Consider the following 26,921-nt stretch of genomic DNA (forward strand, 5'->3'; position numbering starts at 1 on the left):
CCACTGTCACAGCTTCTGCCTCTGTTTCCACTGTTCTCCCCACAAATTCCTGAAGCTGAATAAGGGGATAAATTCCAGGGGCCATATTCTCATAGAGTAATGAGTTTTTCCCAGAATTGAAATGCTACAGATTAGATTGTGCAGGGGTAATGTTGGTGGTCAGTCTTATTAGGGTACCCACATATTTCCCACTCAATGCAGTAATGGTTTAACGCCAGAAATAAAATGATCACAAAACTAAGATATTTGGAAAAATGGAAAAATGCAACACTGCAGCAGTGATGACTTGGTTCTGTCTCAAGCATTACTAGAGTAATCACACTAACAATGATAACACTTTCAACTCATATTGTGACACAGTTAATTTTATTTCCACTGGGTGTCCACACATTGCAGGCCCATAAAAGGTCATGTCTGTGACAACCAATCACATTTGTTAAAAGAATGCATCATACCTAGCTACAGGGTCAACCACACCTCCTCACTAAGGCTCAATCCCAGTTGAGTTCATCCTACCGATCGCGTTTGCTGTATTCATCATGCTTCGTTCGAAAGGGGACTTCTGCTAGCTAGCTAGCTAGCTAACCAGCTAACATTGCGAGGCAGTATAGTTATACTAGCTGGCGTGTTATCATAATGTGAAAAATCCGACAGTTTTGCAGAACAGGACAGATGACAGACGCCAGATAGTGCGAGCTTGCTACCTAGCTAACAAGCAACCTGACGACGGTAACGTTAGCTAGCTGGCTAGCTTTCTGTCAACTCCAATTTAGACATTGTGAATAGCAATAAAAAAAATCAATGTTATACCATTCTCTACACAAATACACAGTTATTCCAAAACGTTTTACAGAAGTTCCATGTTTATTTGTGAAATTATACGTACATGTATTTCCTTAATCACTCCTAAGCTAGCACTCCCTACTAAAAATGTTCAGGCTAAGTAAGGAGCTCTCTGAGGGTGTTCTCAGAATGTTTGTGAATACGGCCCCAGGTTCCTTTAGGTGTTGACCGCAGTGTTGTCAGTCATAATTGGTCGAGCAGATGTGACGTCACATCACAATAAACACTAGGGATGCACCGAAATGAAAATTTGTGGCCGAAGCCGAATAATATTAAACGCTTGGCCGAATACCGAGTGCCGAATACCAAATATTGTTGTTTAGTTTTTCATTAGTTTTTGCAGATGAACCCCCTCCAGATTAGTGTTGCCAGGGTACCAATATTGGGACCCACGGTACGATACCAATGATGGTTCTGAGTAGTATCACGATACCACANGAACAGTCCCTAAAGTGCGGTGAGGTTTGTGGGCCGTGAACGGCTCGTTTCTCCTCTGACACGTCACATACCTGTGTTCGGCTGGCTCGGCTGTTCAGGTACAGGCTGTTATTAGAATTTGGGGAGAGGAGGCCATTCAAATGTCCTGGTTTGTAAAATATCATAGAGATGCAAGAAAGCCTGGTGCCAAAGCCACACAGGGTTATTATGGGTTAGTTCAGGTTATGGAAGGCCCCGGGTTAAGTTTCTGCAGTTAGAAAAGAGCTATTATATGACATAACAGGCACTGATGAGAAAATTGGCCCTCTTTCTCTAAAGCATTTCTCATGGAAGAGTCACACTACTGAGTATTTCCCAGGCAGCTTTCTGTGCCGCTCTACTTCCTGTTTAGCAATCATTTGGGTGGTGATGGCACAAAACTGTCTCAATTCAAATCACATCCATCCATTAAGCATCTCCTGCCTCAAGGACCTGGACTGATTGCTCTGCAATCATATAAATGTGTCAAAAAAATTAAAATGCCACATGTAGCAACTTAAAATACCTTTAAAAATTCTTCTCCTTGTGTCAAAAAAGGAGATGAAATATTTAAACCCCCCCCCCCCGCCCCCCCAAAAAAAGACTGTGAATAAATATTCAAATATTCACTTTTTAATAACCATCTCTATCTTTAACAACTCACTCAGAATTGCTCTTCCTCCTGTCAGCCTACATACTTCTAATCTGCTTGCGTCTTCTCCCCCTGCAGTGTCTTCTATCTTCACCGTACCAAATGTCAAGCTGCAGACTGAGAGCGGGGACAGCATACAGGTGTGCGCACGAAGGAACAGTCATGGAAAGGCATCCTCTGGCAGCAAACACTGACCTGAGGCAGCATCCTGCACATGATTGCCTGACAGGTACGTGCTCATTACCATGCAAGAAGCAGACACAAACAGTGCGCAGTAGCAGCAGCAGCAGCAGCAGCATGCAGCTCTATGCACTCACAAGCAGAACATGAATACAGAAGCATTCAGACGGTGAAACTTTAATGATCTAAATGGGAAAACTGATGCAATGGAACATGGTTAGTACTTTGTCTCTGGAATTTTAGCAGGAGTCTGAAGTGTGGCAGTGAATGACTGCAGCTACATGTACATTTTTATTTAATCTCTTAAATCGTTTTATTTTATATTCATTTTCACATTAAACAGCTTACCCTTGGCAAAGTGGTGTATGATACTAAGTGTGCCTTGCATCCACATTTTGACCTTGAAAAAGAAGAAGAATGTGTTTCTCACTTGAGGGCTGAAAGCATGCTAACAAGATTTTGGGTTGTGTGGATTAGCCTGCATTTGGCTGCTTTAACCATTTAGAGAAAATATGTGAACAAAACGGGGAATAAAATGTGTTTTTGATACAGAATTCAGTTCTTATGATGCTCAAACAGTTGAACTCAGGGTGTAACGTTGGTTTGTGAAGTTGAGGGGGACACAATAGAACAGGAGCTCTGTGGGTCCTCCCTCAGAAAAAACAAAGTGATTTAAATTTAATTTCCTGCATTTCTACATACATACATACAGGACTACAGTAACCCAAACAAAATCCAGGAAACAATAAGGTTGGTCAGCATGCTATATTCTGCCAGAATAGCACTTAATATGCTCTATATGATACTCCTCTGTGGCAGTTCTTTAGGAATATATAAAGCAAAATCAGCAGTTCAGTTCACATTCTCAGCTAGAATCTGACAGCTGGCCAAACTATTATGCATGATTTTTGCAGTAAAAAAAAATCAAGGACATGTCAGTGGAATTTTAGAGATGTCAGATGGTAATGTCAGAATTAAACTAAAAACAAAGATATGCAGTTTGGTATCCTATTCATTCTATAATTTCATTATTGAAGAGGATTATTTTCCCTATTTTTCATCACCGAAAAGAAAAGAGCAGAAGACAAGCTGATGGCCAGGAGTATTTTTAAATTTTATTTTATTTTTTATACATATTTCTCATTTTGGTAAATCACAATTCGTAAAGAATATTTGAAAGCACATATGTTGCAAAATATTTTCAGTTAGACTGGACTGTAAAACATAGAGAAACATTTCTGTCAGGAAAAGGAGAAACAGATTCAGTCTTAGAAATAAAAAAAAATCAAAATCATGATATGTACTGATAAATTATGAAATAGTATGTACCTACTGTAAGTATTTAATCATTTTTGGCTTATGAAATTAAATTACTTAATAAGGCAATTATGAGATTGAATTTGACTGAATATGTCAAAACTATGATATATTACCCTTATCTATTACAGCTGTGACTTCCTACCCGCAGGATGTCTGCAGGTCCTTAAAATGTCTTGAACTAAATTTTATAAATCTTAGACCTTAAATGTCATTAAATAGTTTAGTTGCATCAATTTCACAGTTAATTACTATTTCAGTTTTACAGTAAACTGTTGTGAAATGACAGCTATATACTGTGATCTCACAGTAGTTATGCCTGTATATTACTGTGATTTAACAGTATGCCTCTGTTTATGTACTGTTTTTACCTGCATACATTTCACACCAGAATTCTGAATTTGGTAAAATAAAAGCCTGTGAGGTGACAGTAATGTAATTTATTGAGAAATATTACAGTTACATATCATAACTTCCTGTACATAAAACCCACCTCTGCACGGGACTACATATATATCACTTACCAATGTACACACCTGCAATGCTTAAATAACAAAATGATGATTTATCAAATAAAAGTCTTAAATTTGGATAAAAGTTATCTTTAAAAAAGTCGTCAAAAGAATTAAATGTAAGTGTCTGATCCCTGTAGATACCCTGATCCCATACTTTTGATCGAGAATGTCAAAACTGTTGAATCACTATCTCATAATATACATAATGGTTTCTCTTCTCTTGGTGCCAACAAAGAGTAAAGAGTAGCAAACCTTACTATGTCGTACATGTTTTTGTTTCTAGTTTGCCATATTTTAGCATAGCCTTTTCTGTAGCTATGACATGTTGTGCCCAATAATGTGCTGATGAAATTGGTGATATTTAATAAACATTCAAGGTAATTTTAAACCTTAAATGTTTTCTTTTTCTTTTAAAGATACCACAACATCTTAAAAGTCAAATTAGTGTTGAATTGCAATTTAAATACCATGAAAAATTGATGTAACACTAGTGAATAGAACATAAACATAAAAGTGTTTGAGAACAGATTTGTTTTCTACAACAAGTTAAATTGGACATATTTGATCATTAGCTGCTCAGCTCATCAAGTAGTCACACTGACAGCTCTCTCAACGTTTATCTGCATCCCGCCAACCACCCCAGTCTTTCTAACACTGACGCCATGAGATCTGTGCTGTGTGCATTGAAGCAGAGAATGCAGTAATAGATGGAGGAATGGCTTTGAGTGGGCGAGCAGGGTGTCCCATTCTTTAGAGACCGGGGTCTCATTCACTACTCAGATAAAGCTGCACTATTTGCATGTAATAAGAGGTGCAGAGGCCAGCCATGGGGATAATGGTTGGTCTAATGATGGACTCTGGATTGTGAGGGCCAGCACAGGGCCGCTACACAGCACTGTGGACCAGATTATATCTATAATTACTGACAGGTGCAAAAACACACCAGGCACATCAACTCTGCAGCTAATAATCTTCAACTTCATGCAAGACTCTTCAGCATTTTATTTCTTGATTTTTCCTCTGGAACGTCTTCTTAAACATGGAGGAGATGGAGGCTGAATACTCTGTATTTACTATTCCAGTGAAAATGTTGAAGTGTGTGTCCTGATTTGGAGGCTCATGGTGTTTCTGTGTGTGTGTGTGTGTGTGTGTGTGTGTGTGTGTGTGTGTGTGTGTGTGTGTGTGTGTGGAAGGGTGGAAGTCACCCCACTGAGAGAGCTGTGTCCTCTCAGCTGCTGCATTTACATTAAAATCAGCCTCTTTGTCCAGGCCCGGCCTAAAGCCTGACAGGCTGGGAGAGCTTCACTGATAGCAACCTAATCCCTGTGCACACATTCACATTAATACACTGACAAATTACACCAACACATGCACACAGCCATTCATGTGTTCCCACAAACATAACTCATGAACATATTTGAACTGGATTTCCCAACAAATATTTATAGTTGCAATGCATTAAGAAACTTAAATGAAAAAAAAGAAAGAATTTGTAAAGATAAAATAAAGAAATAAACAAAATTATAAAGAATATGCACAATATTTTTTTATAATTCTTTAAAGCAATTATGAATAGTTATGAAATAAGTGGAAGTGGAAGTATATAAAGCTCACGTAGCTGCAGAAAATGTCATGCTTATGGCTAAATATTGAAAAAAGGTAAAGGGGTATTCCAGTGATTGCACTTGCATAAATGTCAAAGCAGCAGAGGCTGAGATATCATGACTTTCAGCACAACCTCCAGGGCTGAAAAATGAATGATGACACCACAGTTCCTCTAATGACCACTAGAGGATGGCTCCACATAATGAGTCAGTCCCCACAGACCCCCTTGTTAAAATATCCAACTTTAGAGCAGAAATAAACATGTTTAAAGCCTGGTAGAAAAAATGATTTTGGTCACTATACCTAATTTTGGGTTCATGACAACTGTATGAGGGGTTGATTTTTAAATAATTCAGCCATAAGTAAGGGTGGGGCCACTTTTAGTGACAGGCTGTAGGCCTTACGAGGCGTCATTAGTCTCTATCTCCTTTTACACCGCCTCTTCAAGGCAGGAATTTTATGTGGCCTCGCCGTTCTGTATAAAAGGTGCATTCCCAGAATAGGGGGATGGAGTTGTCTCACCTTTGAGCCGGCATTTGAGGTAGCAACAGCCCCAAAGCGATGTCTGTATGGACAAGACAGCCGGCAGGACAGGATCGTGGGCAACATGGGTTTGACCTTTTGACGACGTGTTATGTGTGCAGCCCACCATGGGAGATTTAAAAAGTAGTTGATAGCAGTTAGCGGCTAACTCAAAGAGGAAAAACAATGACCAAAAATGTCTGCACACTGGGAAAACAGTGAGATCTGAGAGCTCAGTACCCTCCAAGCAGAGGACAAGATCAGCTGCCATATAGCAGAGACGGTAAATGATTGTTACTGCCATGTTATTGTTTAGAAAACGCTGCAGACAAATGTTACATGGCACCCTTGAGACCGATGCTGTTGTGTTACACATTGCATCCGTCAGGCCTTATATTTCCCGATGCTGGCTTGCTGTCTAAAATAATGCACTGTTGTTGTTCGGTTCTGTGTAAAAATGCAAAGGCGGCATAAAGAAGGAACTTTGTAGGTATTAAAAGTCAGATGCACTCGTCGCTCCTCCACAGCTCCACCCTCTTGTCCCAATATGTCCACTTCTGGCTCCAAAAAAACAAAACGGGGACGGTCACTTTCCAAACTCGAAGCTTCAAAGCAGGAGTCCACAAACCAATGGATGGCATCACAATGTCTACGTCCATTATTTTTATGAAGTCTATACTTTTAGCCCATAGTGTGAGTAAGTCTCCAGAAATGGTGGATCCTTCCATTTCCATAATGCAACTCCACAGTGGCTTTCATCACAACTCCCTTGCCTCCTAAATTCACACTACTTTCAGACTTTCAACTTTGTAACTCAGGCTTTGTGCTCAAATTTGAAGTCTGAAGCCCAAACTGAAACAGTCCTGCGTCGGTTTATTTTTCAAACTTTGGAAAGCTCCACATCATACAACTGTTTTTACATTTATGAAGTGTGCCCCTTTAACTCCTCCTGTTTTATGCTTCAAGTGAATGTTGACTTATTCAGTATTTAGCCAAGACCATGATCTCTACCAAATCTTAACCAAGAGCTGTGAGTGCATAAACAGAACTATAACAACATCAACCATACTTTAGTTGCAACAAAAGGAAATTGAAGTAAAACAAAATTATAAAGTGTTTAAATCACTGCCTTATTATTTTTGAATAATTTATTTAAGTGTGACAGGTGACATATCCATTTTGTAATCTGTTATCTGTCTGTCCCTGCGTCCATCCATCCATTATCTCTGCATCAAAACACTTTAATACCATGACCACCTACTAAAATGCAGTCTGTTTTAAATCTTTGTTGAAGTTTTTGTGTCCAGGGTTTAGAAAGTGGTTAGTTTAGTTTGACCACTGAGGAAAATAACATTAACCAGAAAAAAATTGAAACACCTTGCAGCCATCAGAAACAAGTATTTTCCTCAGTTTTCCTGTAACACTTCTTATATTATAGAGCGTGGGTAATATAATAATGAGCACATTGTGCAGAGAGAAATCATATACATTATTTAATGTAACAGCTCAAAGTGTATACGCCTGTTCTTTAAAGCACTGCTCTCGTGGTTTAGTAAAATCAGAGGTAAAAGAGGTGAGGAGAAGGGAAACAGAGGGAGGGAAGAAAGGAGAGATGGAAGCAGAGGCTTGCGGGAGCAGGGCAGGGTTTCTTTTTGTTGAGGCAGCGTTGTATTATTTATAGGAGGTGGTGGAGGCAGGCCGCTTCAGACGGAGCAGAGCAAAGAAGGCGAGCAGCCCCTTTCTCTTTTGTGGGTCTATTCCCAGTGGGCAGGCTTTGTGCTGGCTGGATGGCTGCCTTTGAGGAAACCCGGGCAGCTATTGAGCTGAGAGTGAAGGCCGGGCCTGACTCGTCCGCACTGAGACACAGCAACACTACAGCATTACAATGTCTGTCACTGCTGCGGCCAGAGAGGAAAAGAAAAGGACGGGGAGAGAGTGACAGAGGATGGGGGACATAGTGGGAGTGTTTGATTTTGGCAGGGAGGGAAGAGAGAAGAAAAAAAGGAGTGTTTTTTTTGTGGTGAGAAAAGAGAAAGCCAGAGAGAGATAGAAGGAGTGGATTGAAAAAATGGAGGCAGGGGTGGAAAAGAGAAGAAAGGGGAAAGGGAAAAAAGGCAGGTCTCCTTTACAGTATTGCACTGCATTGATCTATGTTTATTCATGATTCTGCATTATTCACAAGATTAGCTGATGCAACTCGGTGCCGAGGGTAGGCAACGGCTCCCCCCATCAATCCACTCAGTGACCACACAGTTCAACTCCGAGTCCCAACAACAAGTGGGAGACAGCTGCCCTGTCTCTGAGCTTCGACGCACTTCGCTGATACTCGAGGCTAGAGTGTATGAAGAATTGGACGCAGTGTGCTCACAGTCAGAATACATAACAAAGCATAAAACATTGATTCAATCAGGGAGCAAAAAGCAACATGAAAGAGGGAAAATCAACAGCTCAGTGCCTCAATCCAAACAACAACTTAGTCGGTTGTGTTTTGAAAGCAAATCTTCAGAGGCTTAAAGCATTGTTACAGATCTATACCGAGATATAATATTTGGATGTTTATGTAATGCAGTTCTCCCTGGTGTCATTCTTTTTAGACTCTAATGATGGATTCAGCCTATTTTTAATTTGTGAAATCTTAAAGCTGCAATTATCGATATTATTATCTGAACAAAAAAATAAATGACCATGTGTAATAATAGATAATATATAATGTGAAAGTGGTCACTCATAGTAATGAGCCCATTGAGAAATATGGTTTTAAAAATGATTTGTTTTAAAGTAGTTAGTAACTTTTTATCTGCCTTCTTCTACTACCTAACCTGATTAGGACCCAGCCCAACTCTGGTCCAGAGTTGGTTCTTGGTTATTGCAAACCGATTGGACCTGTCAAATCCTCTATGACTAAAAACTAAATAATAAGTGGAACCTGTCAATTATTCTGTAAGTCTCAAGGCTAGACATTCACGTCCCAAGTGCTGACCCTTGGGTTTCAAGCTATAGTTGGTAAACTTTAACTTTTTTGTCTTATTTGATCAAACTGGGGCGGCATGGTGGTGTGGTGGTTAGCACTCTCGCCTCACAGCANCCTCTCACCCAATGTCAGCTGGGATAGGCTCCAGCCCCCCCGCGACCCTCAAGAGGATGAAGCGGTTAGAAGATGAATGAAGATGAATGATCAAACTGTTTCTATATCCAGACAGTTGTACAGGGTATTTGCGAGAATCCACCACATCTGAATGAAAACAACTAATAAGAGAAACATATTTTAGTGTACTGTTTAGCTGTAAAATGAGAAAGTTACCCGGCTGCCAAGTCAAACACAGTGGAGCCAAAATTCAAGCACCGTTTTCCTGCTGGAGCAAACCATCAACTGAAAAATGAATTGTCATAGCCACTGTGACATCCCCCACTGGTTTGTAGACTGTCATTTTGAAGCTTTGAGTCTGACATTTTGGCTGTAACCATCGTGGTTTTTTGGAGCCAGAAGTGACCATATTTGGGCGAGAGGCTGGCACTGTGGAGGAGTGAAGGGTGCATCTGACTGAGGAGCCACAGACAGACAGCCTGTCACTCAAAACGGCCCAGCCCTGATAATGTCTAACTCTAAGCCTAAATAAAATGTCAGCAGGTTAGTTATAAAAAAAAATCAACCCCCTGTACAGTTGTCATGAATGTTGAAATTAGTTCTAAAGATTAAAGCTGTTCTTTGTACTAGGCTGTAAACATGTTTATTTCTGCTGTAGAGTTGGGCATTCTAACACGGGGGTCTATAGGGATTGGATCACTTCTGGAGCCAGCCTCAAGTGGCAATACAGTAACCAAATCTTAATTTATTTTTCATCAGCGCTGCCTAGTTTGACAGTTTGACCATAGTTCACAAGCAGTAATTGACATGATTGACAGCTGCGTTGAAACTCCTCGGCTCTGAGAGGTTGTTTCCTTCACATACAGTGGATTCTTGCAAATGCCATTAGGAGCACTAAGAAGATGCAGAGGAAAATTATTCTTTTTACAGATTATCTGTCTCATGTACTACTGTCAGCGTTTTTATCCTTCAGCCATGATAGATTCTAGCAATCGCATGAGAAGCCTTATGAAGAGGAGGAGGAAGAAGATTTATTTCAGCAAATATGACAAAAAATAATTTTTATGAAAGTTGCCAACTGTAGCTTTAAGTGTTTGAAGCAACAACCAAAGCTGTTGTTTTTTCTCGTGAGGACAGACTGTTCGACTGTTGATGCGTCTTGGTACTTATTAACCTGCATTCCTCATGCACAACAATCAACATCTTTCATTTCTCCAAATCAAATCAAATCAAAATGAATTTTTTCATGCCTGGCAGCTGATGTCATGTGGTTGAGTGCCGTTCTCTGTGCTTCTGCTGGTCTCGTGGCCGGGCTTCACACAAAGCAGCAGCCTTTCTACAGTGTGTCTGTGCAGTCAGCCATCACAGGTCGGCGACAGGACACTCTGGCCCTCAAGCATCACTGTGTCACTTTGAAGATAACAGCTGCAGGCAAAGCTCGACTGTAGTGTCCGGAATGTAGAGGTGCCAGCTATTTATCTAGCCACATACACACGCACACACACACACACACACACACACACTCATACTCGCCTAAGGTATCATCCTAGTGACCATGCTACAATTTTGGGGGATAAAATGCAGGGAAGCTTCATAGCTGTGCGGGCATTTCTCTTGAAAGTAAAAGCACTATTTGTCCCCTGGTGTGTTTCTACCCCGGTGTCTTTCTACTTAAGCCATCAGTGTCCAAAATGTACAAAGTCAACAGGACAGAAAAGAATATTTTTGGCTCTGTAGCAGGAAGAAATAGATTTGTGCGGTCCACAAAACGACCTGTCAGAAAGTTTTCTAGGTAGAGGACAAAGTGATTTAAAGTATATCCCTGCTGTGAGCCGGAGGGGGGGGAAATAGGAGGTGGGGGAAGGAAGGATAACCGCAGGCATAGCCTTGAGAAATGGAGAGCCTTCAGTCAAATCAGCCGGTTTCACTCTCCCACTACCTCTTATAACTTTACAGATTCTGTGCCTGCCAGTAATGTGGGCTTTCATTTCATCTTATCCTCACGGAAAAGCATTGTGAAGGCACTAAATGTTAACTGCAGCTCTACCGAATTTGTATGCAGTCCCTCTCCAACCCCTGTTTACCTCATTTACTATCTTTTTTATGGACATGATGTTTGCACTACAGGCTCTCATTAAACCTAATGCATGAAATTTGAATGCGCACAGAGGAGCTTCCGTGTTAAGTGAAAACGCTGAATATTTTTATATGAAGAGATATTTATGTTGTATGTACATCTTTTAACATTAACGTCTCACAGGCTGCATGGAGTTCAGATTAAAATGCGCAGCAAGGCTCCACGCTTTTCATCTTTACTTCTTATCATTCTCTCTTCACTCCTTTCCTAAATCATCATGCAGTATCTCTGTCATTTGCCAACACCAACTACACTCCCACAGTCCTAAGCAGGATTTCATTTTGCTGACGTGTGGTTTATTAAAAAAAATAACATGCAAGTTTAGTTTTCCTTAAGCTCAGTTGATTGGACTGAATATTAGGTAAACAGTGTCTTTAGGAATCATGTTCTTATTGAAGGATTCACAACTAACAATTTACATCCAGTGCCAGTGCGCAGAGCCAGTGGGGATAAGTTTGTAATGTAATGAGGGGTGAAGTCAGGGTGGTGGATGGGCATGTAGTGTGTCAGACCATTATCCAGGAGACCAGAGTTTGCATCCTGTCACAGGCCTTCATTTAACTCAACCCTTAGACATTGTTTATCTGTGGTAACCACAACCATCCAGTCATGTAACAGACGCTGAAAGCATTCATGATTTACATTACCTATTACATGTAGGTTTAGGGAAGCTCTGATTTGTTGTTTCCCTTCAAGCAGGGTGGGTTCTTGCAAATGTCATTAGAAGCAGTAGGAGGAGAAGGAACATGGCTTTTTCACAGATTATCTGTTTAGTGTACTCTCTGTCAGGATAAAGTGACAGTTATATCAAATTAACAAACAGTTACTTTTTATAAAAGTTGCCAACTATAACTTTAAACCTCAGGGTCAGGACTTGGCACATGAATGTCTAGCTTTGAGACTTGCAGAATACTTACCACTTATTGTTTAGTATTTAGTTGTAGCGTCCAATCGGTTGGTAATTACCAGGACCAACACTGGACTAGAGAAGCCAGGCCCTATTTAGATTCAGTAGGGTTCCTTTGTATTGCTGCAAGTGTCAGGTGAATGTGTAATAAGTGAGTGGATCTGAGCAGACTATATCAGCTCTGGTCACATGCTAAATCATCACCATAGCTGTAAAAAATGTGCTGTCTGAAGCAGACGGAGAGTGTGAACTATGATGGGTGTGCTGCTGCTGTTTTTAACCATGGCTGCTTGTTAATTGGTGGAGCTTCATGCTACCAGTGTGTATCTGTATCAGAGTCTGTTTATCCTCCAGTCCATTTCAGATCAGGGTCTTTTTTTAAGAAAGAAAAAAAAATGCATTACTTTTCTTAATTTTTAGGTCTGGGTAGGTTTTTCAAATGTATGTCTTGATCATAGTAGTACTACTAGTGGCAACTTACTTCTGCCACCGCAGTTGTGTTTGTAACAGCAGTAGAATTGGAGGTGTTGCTGCTGCACTAGCAGTAAGACTATCAACATAATGCTGGTAGAGGTGGTGGTGACCATTGTGCAATCTGAGGCCATGTTTACACAAAAACAATCCACTGTAAACAGAATCGTTTCTCATTTTCTTTGGAAAAAAGTTCTGCGTTTAGACGACAGCATTTTGACAATCGCCGTGCACACGGATCCATAAAAATGACCAAAAACGCTGCAGTATACATGCCAGGCCAGTAGTTGGCGGTGTGACGCTTACGCTTCCCTCTACAGAGTGGCGATGTATAAACAAACAAAATGGCAACTGCACGAACGCTTGTCTAGACGGACGATGAGGTGGAGTTGCTACAGTAAATCTACACTATGATGGGGAAGCGTTGATAAATTCAGTAGGGTGAGCAGCACAAGCAGAGCTCAGGAGTCCGCCATTGTTGTTGTGATGGTCGACTTTCTCCCGCATGCCTAGTGACTGGAAGCGTAATGCACATGTGCGAAAAGTCTCTGTTTTCAGAGGAACTGCATATTGCAAGTTTACATGACAATGAAGACGGTGCCGTTTCCAAAAAATTGCAATCTGGAACCCGTTTTCAAGACATTGCATTTTCAGGCACCCAAAACGCCGCTGTCGCGTAAACGATTGGCCAAAACGCAACTTAAGTTTACCATTTTCAGTTGAAATCGTTGTCGTACAAACAGGACCTGAGTTAGGCAACATCCACACTAATCCTATTCAATTTTAAAATGCAGAACTATTGCTACATTTAAGCTGCACATCCACATTACTCTGGCATTTTAGTTTACGATCTAGTTTTGATGTCCTTTAATAAAGACGCAGACACCTATGCTCGCTTACCGATTGATTCTTACCAGTCATGATGTGTCAAGCCAAAACATTGTAGCTAAGTCTACATACCTTTTGTGATTTCTTCTTGTATGTTACACCTTTCCCATTGCCAAGGCTTCCTCTGGCGATGAATAATCCCCCGGTGCCAGTCTTAAAAGAGTAGTATGTTGCTGTATATGCTTCGCAACAACACCCAATCTGTTTTCTGCTGCCTTGATTACCTTATACTCAGGTGTTACGTCCAGTAATGTTGTGTTCACACCAGGCGCAAATAAAACAGTTTGCATGAGTGTATTACATGTAAAGTCAATGTAAAGACGTGATTTGGCATAAATTCCCACTGCCCAGGTGAATGGATGTGACGTGAATGATGTGAAATACGCGAATTAAGCAGCGCAAATGAAGCAAGTAGCACAATTTTGCATCATACAGTTATTCACGTGAGTTGAAAAATCTGAACTTCAGCAACCGATTTGCGCCATGATAGCCAATCAGCATTGAGATCCTCCGGGGTGTACCTGCAGTAGTTCATTCACTGATTCAGTAATTTCATATGTGTATGATGCAAGTTACTCCCACCTATGAAGCAAGTTGACACAAAATATTCAAGCGTTCCAACTCAGGTTAATAACGTGACGCGGAAATTTGCATCACGTTTGGTGCAAACACAACATAACAGTTCCACCTTGTTCGTCATCCGCGTAAAGAAATTTCTGGTCTTGGTTTTTGCCACCTCTGTAGTATTTTCTGGAACTAACAATCACCCATAGAGAAGTCAGTCTGCTTTCAGTTTACATCGGCACACACATGCCCAGTGTACATGAATGGTCATTTGATATGCATTTTCAGAAGTTTTAGTATGGATTGAGATTAATTCTAACACTAAACACCAAAACTTGTGTGTGGAGCGATTGTTTTCATTTTAAAATGAAAATGTATTAGTGTGTATGCAGCCTTGGTTAGACTAGCTACAGTGGAAGCAACGTCGGTATAGAAGTGATAGTATTGACATTTGTATTTCACCAGCACAGTAAGTATTACTCCTTCTTTTTCACTCTCTCTCGCTCCCTCTCTCTGTGCGGGGATGATTGACAGGTGAGGGGATTGGATGTGATGAAGCATGCTCTATCAGACGGTCAGAAGAGAGGCAGAGTTAGGCAGGACAGAGAGAAGAAAGGAGGGAGTGATGGGAAGGTATAGGAGGAGGAGGAATGAGAACGTTGCGGTCAGCTCATGGCTCCCCCCCAGGGTACACACTTACAAACTTCTCGTACTTGTTATCAAGTGTGAGGGTGAGAGGAAAACAGAGCAGATGAGAGGACAAAGCCTGGAGTGGAGGAGGGGAGAGGGAGGAGGCGAAGTGGGGGGAGCTGGACAAAGGAGGAGGAATGAAGACAAAATGGAAAGTAGATGGAGCAAAAGGAGAAGAAAAGAGGTAAAGCACAGAAGAGGAGGAGGAAGGTGGAGGGAGGAGTCTTCCAAGAGGTGCAGGAATTGATTTCATGTATAATTTTGCTGATCAGTGGAGGCAGCAGATGCCATCAGGCTGACACGTAGGAGGAGATCTGACTCCCATTATCATAAGCTCCCCTCTACTCATGATAATACTCTCCTCTTTTTCCTCTCAGCCCTCGATCTGTCCATCCTTCCCCCTTCATAAGTTTGTCATTGTAATATTAGGAGGATTATTCAATTCTTTATGTTTCTGGTGGTGTAATTTTTATTCATAATGTCAGTCTGATGGACTTAAAGAAAAACTCTCTGTTTCTCAGAAGTCATCTTTGCTTAAATGAAAAATGCACACATTTACCCTTTTGAGGAAAATTCCAAAACTGAGACAGTGATAGAGGAAAAGAATGTAACAGCAGTTAGGTGGATGCCTCCAAGTAGCTGTAAACAAATCCCAACAATGGAGGATGTTTTCCAGCAATGCAGCCGAAGCACCGTGCCGTTTTCGCTCCATCTCTCCATCTCCCAGTTTTTCTCCCCCTCTCCTCCTCTTTTCTCTACCATATGGCTCTCCCTAATGAGCATTGCACATGTACCTCCTTCCTTTTTTGCTCCTCCAAAAAGAAAAGAAAAACCAATTCCTTCTTATGTGGCGCAGCCAACAGCTCCTCTACAGCAGCAGATCTGGAGCTTCTCGTCTCAGCTGAGTGAATTAGTGTCAAATAAAGTATGCTAATGAGTTTAACTTTGTCAGTCTGCGATTAGAAGCACTGTGGGATAATGAGTTGAGCTCAGATGGATACCAAGAGGGACGGTTTCCATGTTTATGCATGGACTGCATGTATGTTTTTTCCTCCCCTCCATTGTAACGTCTGTCTTGGATTGCGGCGGCACGTTTTCTGGCTTTTTTTTTTTTTTTGTGAGCATTTAGTGTTTTAACTTTGACAACAATACCTGAAAAAATGTTGATATCTGATACCATTTTTGATACTGTTTTGGGGATACATTCCCATTGAGGGCATACAATTTCAAATTGTTTAAAATTACTTTTCTTGTTTGATCGCAGAAAGCAGCAGCATGACTGTAGTAAACATTAACAATAAGCGAGAGCAAGAAAGTGTAGCTGGTACCAGTTTAATTGATACTGCAGAAAAATATCATTGAAACCACTTCAGATATTCAGAATCAATTTGTATCAATAAATCAATATCTTTTACAACACTAATTTAGTTGGTTTGCTTATTCCAAATGACTGCAGTGATAGTAGCAGAAGTAGGGAAGTCAAAGCACCATCACTGTACAGAAATATACCTGCAAGGTCCAGCTGTGGGGGCCAAGCAAAGGTATGAATGTTGGCATTGAATGTTTCTGCAAACCATGGATATGTAACATTTGTATGATATACAACAACGCTGTGGTTAACGTGGTTATGTTAAGGCCCAAAAACCACTTGGTTATGGTTAAAGGTCATATTTGGCTTAGAATAATTGTAACTGGTAATGCTGCCGTAATGCTGCTAAAAACTTCAACTGCAACGCCAACTCAGAATATGACATGGCAGTTCACTAGCACAAAACACACGTAGCATGCATCAGCAAATATGTCATTTATTTTAAGTTTGTTGGAGTAACACTCCTGTGAGGCCATATTAAGAGCCAACATTGCCTTTTCTCAATGTTACCCAGATTGCGATAGCCAGTTAGCAGTCTCAGTGTGTGTTTAGACACAAAGAGAAGTGAATGTTCATCACCACCAAATTTGACCGCTGGAGACATTTTTCAGTACACCAATAACAGCCAGTTCTTTACCAACTTACTCACAACATACACACCAGCTGTGTGTGCAGGTGTTGTGTGTTACAACTCAGACCTGGACTGATCTGAGAATTCAACAGGTACCTCATTTTCTCTCTTAGAGACACACAGACCCACAAGCATAGCCACACAGGTATGAAGATGAGAGGACTAATGTTCACGCAGAGCCTCTAGATTCTCCTTCATCCAAAAGACATCTAGTTTTACTGACAGGAAATGGTCCTGCCTCCTACTGCCATGTATGGCCGCCTCACACAGTTTACAAGAATGTGATTTTCCCTTCAGACCCCATTGATTCTGTGTGTACCATAGCAGTACATATTTCCCCATAAAATCAGATTGAGAAGCCAATCTTAAGGGTGCAGTGTGTGTGGACACTGGAGCTTTTTAGCTGCTGAGGAGGGCTGAACAAACTGAGGAGCTTTTGTGTGAGGAGGGAAGTGTGTGTGTGTGTGTGTGTGTGTGTGTGTGTGTGTGTGTGTGTGTGTGCATGTGNTGTGTGTGTGTGTGTGTGTGTGTGTGTGTGTGTGTGTGTGTGTGTGTGTGTGTGTGTGTGTGCATGTGTCTGCCTCTGTCTGCGTGCTCACATGTGTGTGGGCCTGTGAAACCGGGAAGAGAAGTATACATATGTATCAGTTTGCCAATTAAAACATATATAATGCTTTCATTAACAAGACCCAAAGTGAGAAGACCCTCTAGTGGCCCCCAGAGACTCAACATACTGATGATTTTTCTATTTTCAGGGCCTTATTTGCAGTGGGGCAGAAATGAAAAGTTTACCCTGAGGGTTGTGTTGAAAAGGTCATCCAAATCAAAAGGGTTCATCTTCTTCATGTGCTCTGCAAATTTCTTCATAATTTGTCCATTAGATCGTGAACTAATGGTCAGTGTTGGACCTAAGGGAGTGGGGCAAGACTTAAGGGTGGTGTCATCTTTAAAATGGATTGAGAGCATCCTTTGGGGAAGGTGCTCAGTGAATTTCGTGACAATCTGTCCATTGGATTTTATCAGTCGTACTAAATGAACCTTCAGCTGCAGTAGTTCCCAACCTTTTCTGTAAAGCCTTGATTTCATCAAGCAGTCTGGTTCGGTTCGGTTTAGTTCAGCTGCACATTAGAACAGTTAGTTTTGCATCTCCATTGTGGAAAAAATGTGGATGGTACCAATAGAACCATTCTAACCATCCATATTTTTGGTCACCCCTCTGTTGGGGTACCTAGCTCAGATCTGGTAGTGGAGCTAGAAACACTACAGTCCATTAATCGGTCAATAGAGGACCGTCACTCTTGCTCAGGGCTGAGTTGTGGCTGGTTTTGAAGGTTATGTAACCAGTATTCATACTGCGGCAAGTTTTTCATACATTAGTATAACATAACTATAAAACGAAAGGATGTTTTTCCTGCCTCTTCATCTTTACTAGTTAACAGTTTGCAGCTATAGACTGACAAAAAATAATTCAATTCACTGTGACAGCAGCTACCAGCAAGTTTTAAGGTGGGATGTTTACTTGTAACATTACACAATGCATGAGTTGACTATGCGAATCCATCAACACAGCTCAAATATCAATATGACAACTTTGAACACTACGTTTGTGTGTATTGTTACACCTAAGAATTCTATCTGTGCTGGAAAGGCTTAACGGATTCAGGTACACGTCATAGGGGTTACTTTTGGTTCTAAAGGTACTATATTGAAAGTTTTTATGGAAACATAGCTTAAGATGTGCCCTTGCAGCACTATCAGATAAACTCAAGTACCCCTTCATCAGCACCACAAGTCAGGTTCTTAATGTGTTCATAAACTGGATCTCATTTTGTACAGTTTTTACAATATTTTACAATAATGTTACAATATTTTTCATACAATTAAATTTTGTTAAGGTTTAAGTTGGTTTGGTCAATTTTGCATTTGTACTGCAAGGGGGCACAAGCTAGATGTTTCATGGCTGTATACCAGCTATGTCAACAGCATACTCATTACCTTTAGTTAATTCTTTCAGCCATTACTATTAGTAAGCTAACAATTTGAACTGCATATTCGTTATTTTAGCTTAAACCATTTACATATTACTTTTAGCTAACTGTTTAGACTATTCTGTGAGCTGGCTAACAACTTTACACGCACTCTCCATTGCAAGTTACAGCTAACTTAATACATGGATATTTATTTATTTTATTTTCAAATTGTTTTTTTTTCCAAGTCAGTTGAGCTTGACCATGATATTTCCATGTACCCCTTGGTAACTGTAGAAGTACCCCTAGGGTATGAGTACCCCTGGTTGGAAATCACTGTGGTGCTGCACATATTGTGGTTTTTCATTACAGAAAAATGAATCCATCCAAATTTTTAAAAGACTAAGTCTCTCTGATAGGTATCAATAATCAGTGACTATCCACGAAGGAATTTCTGTGTTGCCTTAGGCCAACAGGCTCTCAGGGTAGTAAAACACCAAGGCAAATCTGATTTTCAGTTTCAGATCTTTTATTTAGCCAAATACATTAGCGACATCTACTCTTTTCTTTTGTTTTTATTTAGTATTTGTTTGGAACATTTGTATTGTGCAGCAAGCACAGTTTTCATCGTTGTATTGTGACAGATTGTGCAGGAAGCTGAAATCCTGGCATGTTTGTCACCGTAGCTAAGGAACATCCTCTTGTGTATTTTCAACCAGAGGCTGGTCTTCATTTCTCTCAATAAGTTCGTCTTACATCATCTCCTTAAAAAAAAAGAAAAAAATGTAGTATTATAATGCACAAACTACTTGTATTATAATTTGTAGGATTGCACTTGTCTTATTTTCTTCCATTCCTTACTGTACCTCCACCTGACACTTGGTTGCAATATGCTGGTTCAAATATGTTCTTATACTGTATGACATAGATTATACTATAGATTTTATTATATTATTCCAGGAGTAATAAATTGTGTGTAGATTTGTATGTTTCTGTCTCAGACCTGATTCTGGGATGAATTTTTTTTTGCTGTCACTTCCCTCAAACTCAGAGGGTGTAATCCTTACTGTTTGATTCGGCTTTTTTCACCCATAGAATGTCCCTGCGCTCGTTGTCTGTGAATTTCAGTGGATATGTTCATGAACAACATTAACCAAGACCTTCATTTTACATCACACTTTACATCACACAGCCTAACTGCACAACATCGCCCTGAGGCAAGGAAGAAAAATATGTATTTATAACTATATATGTTGTAACTATGTATGTTTTATGGTCCTAAGTTGGTCATGGGACTTTCCCACGATGGTCTAAATTTGTTTTTCCACCATGACATGAATAAAAATCTGAGGGAAACACTGAAAAAGGATAAAGAATACTTTGGAAGGAAATGGTTCCATTTTTAGGACAAAACATTGCAGCTCTAATCCAAAAGAGCCGAGTCATTCTTCAGCGTCTCACACTGCTTGTTGGCTCCAGCACGAGGGTCTTATGACTGTACTGTACCAGATCTGTTTTCCCAGCGTTCATCAACGAGCCCAGGCAGGAAGTCAGCAGGAGACTGACTCGATCCGAATTGGACATGACTCACAAATTATACACTCGCCGGGGAGTCTGCATGTTAACAGCACACTGCAGCCCTGTATATGAGTGGCCTGGAAACACTGGGCCCAGTATACATGAGCCCACACTGCAGGGGGAAGAGAGCGGCAAGAAATGAATGTCAGTGCATGAAAGGGAGGAGTGTTAAAGGAGAAGCAGGGGGAAAGCTTCCCTGCCATTGGGCCTGTTTACAGAAAGTGCGAAGAAATATTAGGATTATTGATTCCCTTTTGAAGTTGTCTTTCGTTGACCTGCCCCTTGCAGTGAGATAAGTGTTCTTATTCTGCCGGCAGGGTAGGTCGGCCTTCACTTCCTGACTCCTGATGAATACTAAAACACTTCTTTACATTGAGGCTGTGTGCTTGGTTGACCTGAGCTCTCTGTAGTTTTGTTTAAAATGTTGCTCAGGTTATGCACACATTTCTGAAATTTCAGCAAAATAAAATGTGAATCATGCCTCCATCAGCTACCTTTCTGCATATGTATCTGTACCTATCTATCTCTATCTATACCTGTGGTGTTTTTATCAGTTGTTATACTCGTCATTTTTGATGCTTGGGCAGAAGCCCCCGGTGTCGTCACAATGATACACTCCTTTGTATCGTATCTTGATGCAGAGGGTCTGCAATTACATTTAGGCAACAAAACTACATGTGTAATGATAGGAAAAGATCATGGACGTTGGTCATGTTAGTCGACTCACACGACTAATAACTCACATGACAAGGTAAACTGATGTGCTTGTTGGACCCATACACCTCCACGCCCACCCTCCTGAGTGGACTTTCGCACTCCTTATTGCACTACATCCGTTCTGATGCAGAACTGATGTGATGCAGAAGGCCTCTGCCCTAGCCGTGTTTTGCAAGGACCAAAGCTCTGCTACGTGATTGAACAGGTGCCAACAATGTATTAGGTCTTTAGGCTGGTTCGGGAATGGGTTCAACTTTGTTTATTAAATATTGTGTAGCCAATGCATTGCATTAGCCTGGCAAGCTAAAGGTTGGTAATGGATGAAATAAAGCAAAGATATAGTTTCGAGATATGATTTGATTTGGGTTCAGCAGGTTCTCACGCCCATACTTCCAGCACTTCTTTTCATCTCATTTTGTATATTTTGGGCTTCCTGTAGTGAATGGAAGAACAGCATGAATGCTCTGTTCACAGTAGAAGAAAAAAAGCAGTAGGTACCACCCTCTGAAGGTGTACTGCAAAGTCTTTTTGTAACAGCCCTCAACACAACTTTTTCGATATTCCAACTTTTCCCCCTCAGACAACCATTAAAGTTCTTTGCAGTAATTTGTTTTTTGTGCAGTCTAATATCCCTAGGAATTTCATTCATTCATACAATGCTGCAGTGCACGGTGTCCTTCCTGTGCCAATGAGGGGGAGTGGTGTGATCTTTACGTAGCAAAGCAGAAAGTAAGAGTGTGGAGGTCAGAATTGGATGATCGTGCAGCTTTTCTCTTGGGCTGTCATGCTGGAAACTGCACCTCACAATCTGACAGCAAATGTATGTTTTTATCTAAACTGTAATCACAGTCTTCCTCTAACCTTAACCAAGTGTTTTAGTTGCCTAACCCCAACCATAACTTAGTTGCCATGCACAAATATTAAAGAACAGCCCACTTGCTAGAAAAAAAATGTTGCCAAATGTTTCTGCAAATGATGGAAACATTACCTTTTTTAAAAAAAAATATATATATATATATTTTGGGCATTTATTGCCTTTAATGGACAGGACAGTTAAGTGTGAAAGGGGGAGAGAGAGAGAGAGGGGATGACATGCAGCAAAGGGCCACAGGCTGGACTCGAATCCAGGCCGCTGCAGCAACGGCCTTGTACATGGGGCGCCTGCTCTACCACTAATCCACCTAAGCCCTGGAAACATTATGCAGAAATGTCAGTAAAAACCATATGCTTTTACTGCCATTATCCCTGATGGAAAAATAGCAATGGAATGCTAAATAACACTCATGATTAGTGGCTAAAAACCCACAGGAAATGTTGCAGTGACTCCCTAAAATACAACGGATTTTGTTGTTTGTTGGTCTTGAACAGTGGTCTGCAGCTTAGCATCTTGCTTAGGTGACACACCATCCACTGTTCCCTCCATCTCCCCATGACAGTGTCTGGACATTTACTATGTAACTTTTGAAACGTGGATGAGATACATATGTACATATGATATGTACAAATGTAACATATTCGTGGTTTGCAGAAAAGTACAATGCCAACATTTTCTTCTGGGGACTGGGCTGTGTAGAAAGACATCATTTCAATATCACAGCACAAAATACCAGGTTTTCCAGAATTGTTCAACACCAACACTCTGTTGGGCGATAGGGTTGTTACGTGTCTTTCCTCTCAGCTTTTCTCATCCACAAAAATGTGCATAACAACAGACTGATAGAAAATACCTTGTATGACCTGAGTGACTTCTTTTTTTTTTTTAAATCAAAGTAAATCAGTCTTCAAATACTTGTTTACTTCAGCTTTAAAGAGTTCTCATTTCATCCATGTAAAACATATGGTACAAAAAGGTTTAATACAGAAATATGTCTACATTCAGCGCTGGCCTTCAGTTGCCCTCTCAAAGTACCGTGTTCTTACCCACCTGCCCACACACCCCCACCCTACCAGCCCCGGCATGGTGCCTAAATATCTGATCCAGGAGCAGCCTGACAGTGCAGAGCTTTATCAGGGCCGTGCAGAGCTGTGGGACTGGCTGGTACAACACACTGCTGTGGCTGGTTGGCTCTGCTGCAGCAACACATTCCTCTCCAAAAAAACACCCTGCGTCTCTTCCCCCTTCGTCCCTCCACCCCCTCCTCCATCTCTCTGCTGTGTCTACTCTCTCCCACTGCTCGCCTCAAAATGCTTCATATAGCTCTTTGCTCCTGATCTAATTTCCGAATTCTTTTAGGAAGTTCTGTGCACTGACTACGAGTGTCTATAAACTGCACTTTTCTCATCTAACCACGGCCTTTTGTCAAGACCTTATATGTTAAACCCTAAACCTCAACATTTTTTGAACACATGCACACATGTGGAGAAATGCATGTAAATTACAGTTTAGTAATGACTGACAAGCTTGATGTTCTTTTGTCCTCACACAACAGCCGCAAACCACAAATATGTTTTATTTGTACATTTCATTCATATCAGCATTTCTAAAGTGACATTGTACATGAGCTGACTCTGTCATTGGGAGGTGGAGGGGAGGGCAGTCACCTAGGCAAGATGCCTGCCAAGCTGCAGACCATTGTTCAAGCAGTTGTTTTTAGTGAGAAATCACAGCTTTTCCTGCTGGGATTTTGGCATGAAAAGCAAGGCGTTTTTTACCGAGACATAGCTGCTTTTCCTGATGGGTTTGTGCCCCCTAAACTGGGTATTTTAAGCCAAAACATGATATTTTCCTAACCTAACTTAACTTAACTTAACTAACTTACCTAACTTTTCTCTTTTGAAAAGTGGTTGGTTTTTAATGAGACATTGCGACTTTTCCTGCCTGGATAGTGGCAAGAAAAGTGGTTGTTTTATACCAAAACATTGCTGCTTTTCCTAACGGGTTTGTGCCCCCTAAACCTGGTATTGTAAGCCAAAAGATGGTTTTTTTCATAACTAAGGTCCTGTTTATACGACAACAATTTCAACTGAAAACGGTAAACTTTAGTTGCGTTTTGGCCGATAGTTTACACAACAGCGGCGTTTTGGGTGCCTGAAAAACATGTAAACTTGCAATATGCAGTTCCTCTGAAAACGGAGACTTTTCACACATGTGCATTACGCTTCCAGTCACTAGGCATGCACGAGAAAGTCGACCATCACAACAACAATGGCGGACTCCCGAGCTCTGCTTGTGCTGCTCATCCTATTGAATTTATCAACGCTTCCCCATCATAGTGTAGACTTACTGTAGCAACTCCACCTTGTCGTCCGTCCAGACAAGCATTTGTGCAGTTGCCATTTTGTTTGTTTATACATTGTCGCTCTGTAGAGGGAAGCGTAAGCGTCACACTGCCAACTACTGGCCTGGCATGTATACTGCAGCATTTTTGCAGATCCGTGTGCACGGCGATTGTTATCAAAACATTGCCGTCTAAACGCGGAACTTTTTCCAAAACGAAAATGAGAAACGATTCTGTTTACAGTGGATAGTTTTTGTGTAAACATGGCCTAAATGGGGTTTTGCCTTAACTTAACCACAGTGTTGCTGAAACATAAAGTTGCGACACATGAGCTACATAATGATGTGCAAATGTAACTTATCTGTGGTTTGCAGAAATGTACAATGCCAACATTTGTTCTGGCGATTGAGTTGCACCCTAATAAAGAAGAGGTGAAGGGCATCTAGTTTGTGGTTCTCAATGCACTGAAAAATTACCCTGAAAAAATATCAACAGAAACTTATCTGTACAGACGCAGTGTTCCTGGCACTTGTTAATCCACAGACCTTTCTGTGCACACTTTTATTTTCTGCCGAAGAAAAAAATGCTTGAAAACTGTTACAAGTGTGATCTGTGGATGCAGGACCTAGTTTCTGCAAAGACATATTGCTGTTGAATTTTTTTTAATGTCATTTTCCAATGCTGTGAGCAGCATAAATAAAATTCCACTGTAGTGATGATGCAACAGAAGGTTAGATACAGAATTAGAAATGTTCGCATAAACCTGTGGAGCCAAAACTATCTGCATGTCTAGACAGACACAACTAGGGGGTAAATGGGAACATTTTGTTAATTTTAAAAATATGCAGAGAACGTGAGGTCTGACATACACAATGTGTCCTGTTTGCTTATAGTCACATTGATTTTAAACATGTTGCATACTGCAGCTTTCACTTCAGCAGTCCTCCTGGTTAACTGTGGTCCGTCTGGGTTCAGCAGAGTCTCTGAGGCCTCTGAGTCTCTGAGGTTTCCTGGCAAAGCCTCCATCTGCTGATCCTCTCTGGGTCTAAATACAACCCAGCACCTCCCTGCAGCCCTCTCCGTGTCTTCCCATGCCCCAGCCAGTCTGCCCTGTAATGGGTTCACTCTCCCATACAATCCTTTCACTCCTCAATGCTCTGAATATCCCTTTTGCTGCCTTTCTCTCTGACCGGCAGCCCCCTCCTCCTCCCTCCCAGCCCTCTCACCCTTCCTCCACCCCTCTCTCTATCCCTTTAGGAGTGTGTCCATGAGTTTAGAAGAGGGGGACTGATGTGTTTCTCAGCGGCTGGTCTTGTCTGATGCAGTGAGGCCATCTCTCTCCCACGGGGAGCATGTTATGTTGGACTTTGTCTCCGTGAGCTTCACACTGAGCCCTTTGCCCCTGTAATAGGGGCTGAATCAAGTTCTAAAGTTATACCTGCTTTTCAGTGTGGAGTGTGAATGCTTTTTGAACAGCAATATGTGTAAACTTAGTACAGCATTCTTCCCACTATGTCAGTTCTGGCATGTGCTAAACAAAGCAACAAAACAGCAGACATTTTATGCACACTGCACTATCAGAAAATCTCAACCATTGCTGCTCATTTATGCACTGCCACTTTTTTTTTCCCTTGTTGGCAAAACTATAAAACGTTTTGTATATTTATTATGTTGTGCACCAGAAAGAGCAGAGCCTTTCTTCTCTGCCATTCCTCTGCCTAATGTATGCATGTGACTGGATGAGATGGTTGAACACAGCGTGGTGAGCAACAGAAAGGAGACGGTGGATTGCAAGGAAGCTGTTGCATTATTCATCATGTTGGATAAGGTTTAATTAAAAGTGCTGCTCGGCATTGTGAGAGGAATGAATGTGTGTTTTGCCTCGCCTGTCGCTGCCTCATTCATGTTCGCCATGCTCGACTTATCAAAGCAGCCCCTTGGCCCCTCCCCTTTGCCAGTGTAAGTTAGCATAATGCCGCAGCCCAAAAACCTTGTGATTAGTGGGAGAGAACGAGCGGCACAGAGCTTCAATGCGGCAACTGCTGCCGCTCACTAGGCTCTGTAAAGAATTCCAGTGGCCCAAAACAGAGAACTATAGCAGGAAGTGTTTATGGGTTGATGTAGTGCTTCTGTCTGAGAGTGTGAATGTAGAAATGAGAGTGTTGGTGTTTGCATCCGAATGGTATCGGCATGTTTGTTTCCATCCAAATACCAGACTTTTTTTTTTTTTTTTCCAAAAAGCCTGTTGAGGAACAGACTTCCTCAGATAGTTTTACATCAGTATTGTCAAGAGAGTGCAACAAGATTACATAAAAAAAGTTCCTACACCTCTCCATTGCTGCTTCCCTCCTAGTATTACATTTATATTACTTTTAGGAATGTATTTCAACATTTTTATTTGTATTTTTTGATACAGTGGTTCACAGAAATAGAGTATCGAACTTAACTCCTGGGTAGCTGGGAGCGTTAGTTGAATGTTATTAATACAGGTGGCAGTAGTGCATCTGTGGAGACTATTATCAGCAGTAGATTCATTCACATTACATACTCTCATGAGTATTTGCAGCCCAGTCACCAGAAGGAAATGTTGGCATTGTACAATTCTGCAA

The 26,921-nt window shown here is 41.1% G+C and overlaps 1 protein-coding gene across 2 annotated transcripts in view; it reads left to right on the forward strand.

Annotated features, from left to right (window-relative positions):
* The window catches only part of cdk14 (cyclin-dependent kinase 14), a 270,852-nt gene that overhangs the window by 206,916 nt on the left and 37,015 nt on the right, over positions 1–26,921 (forward strand). For both annotated transcript variants that reach the window (XM_050047719.1, XM_050047720.1), the window contains one exon: positions 2,030–2,180. In XM_050047719.1, coding sequence (XP_049903676.1) covers positions 2,030–2,145 — 116 coding nt within the window. In that variant the 3' untranslated portion in view covers positions 2,146–2,180. The remainder of the gene's footprint in view (positions 1–2,029; positions 2,181–26,921) is intronic.

Source organism: Epinephelus moara, chromosome 6 (assembly GCF_006386435.1).
Source record: "Epinephelus moara isolate mb chromosome 6, YSFRI_EMoa_1.0, whole genome shotgun sequence".
Lineage (NCBI taxonomy): Eukaryota > Metazoa > Chordata > Actinopteri > Perciformes > Serranidae > Epinephelus > Epinephelus moara.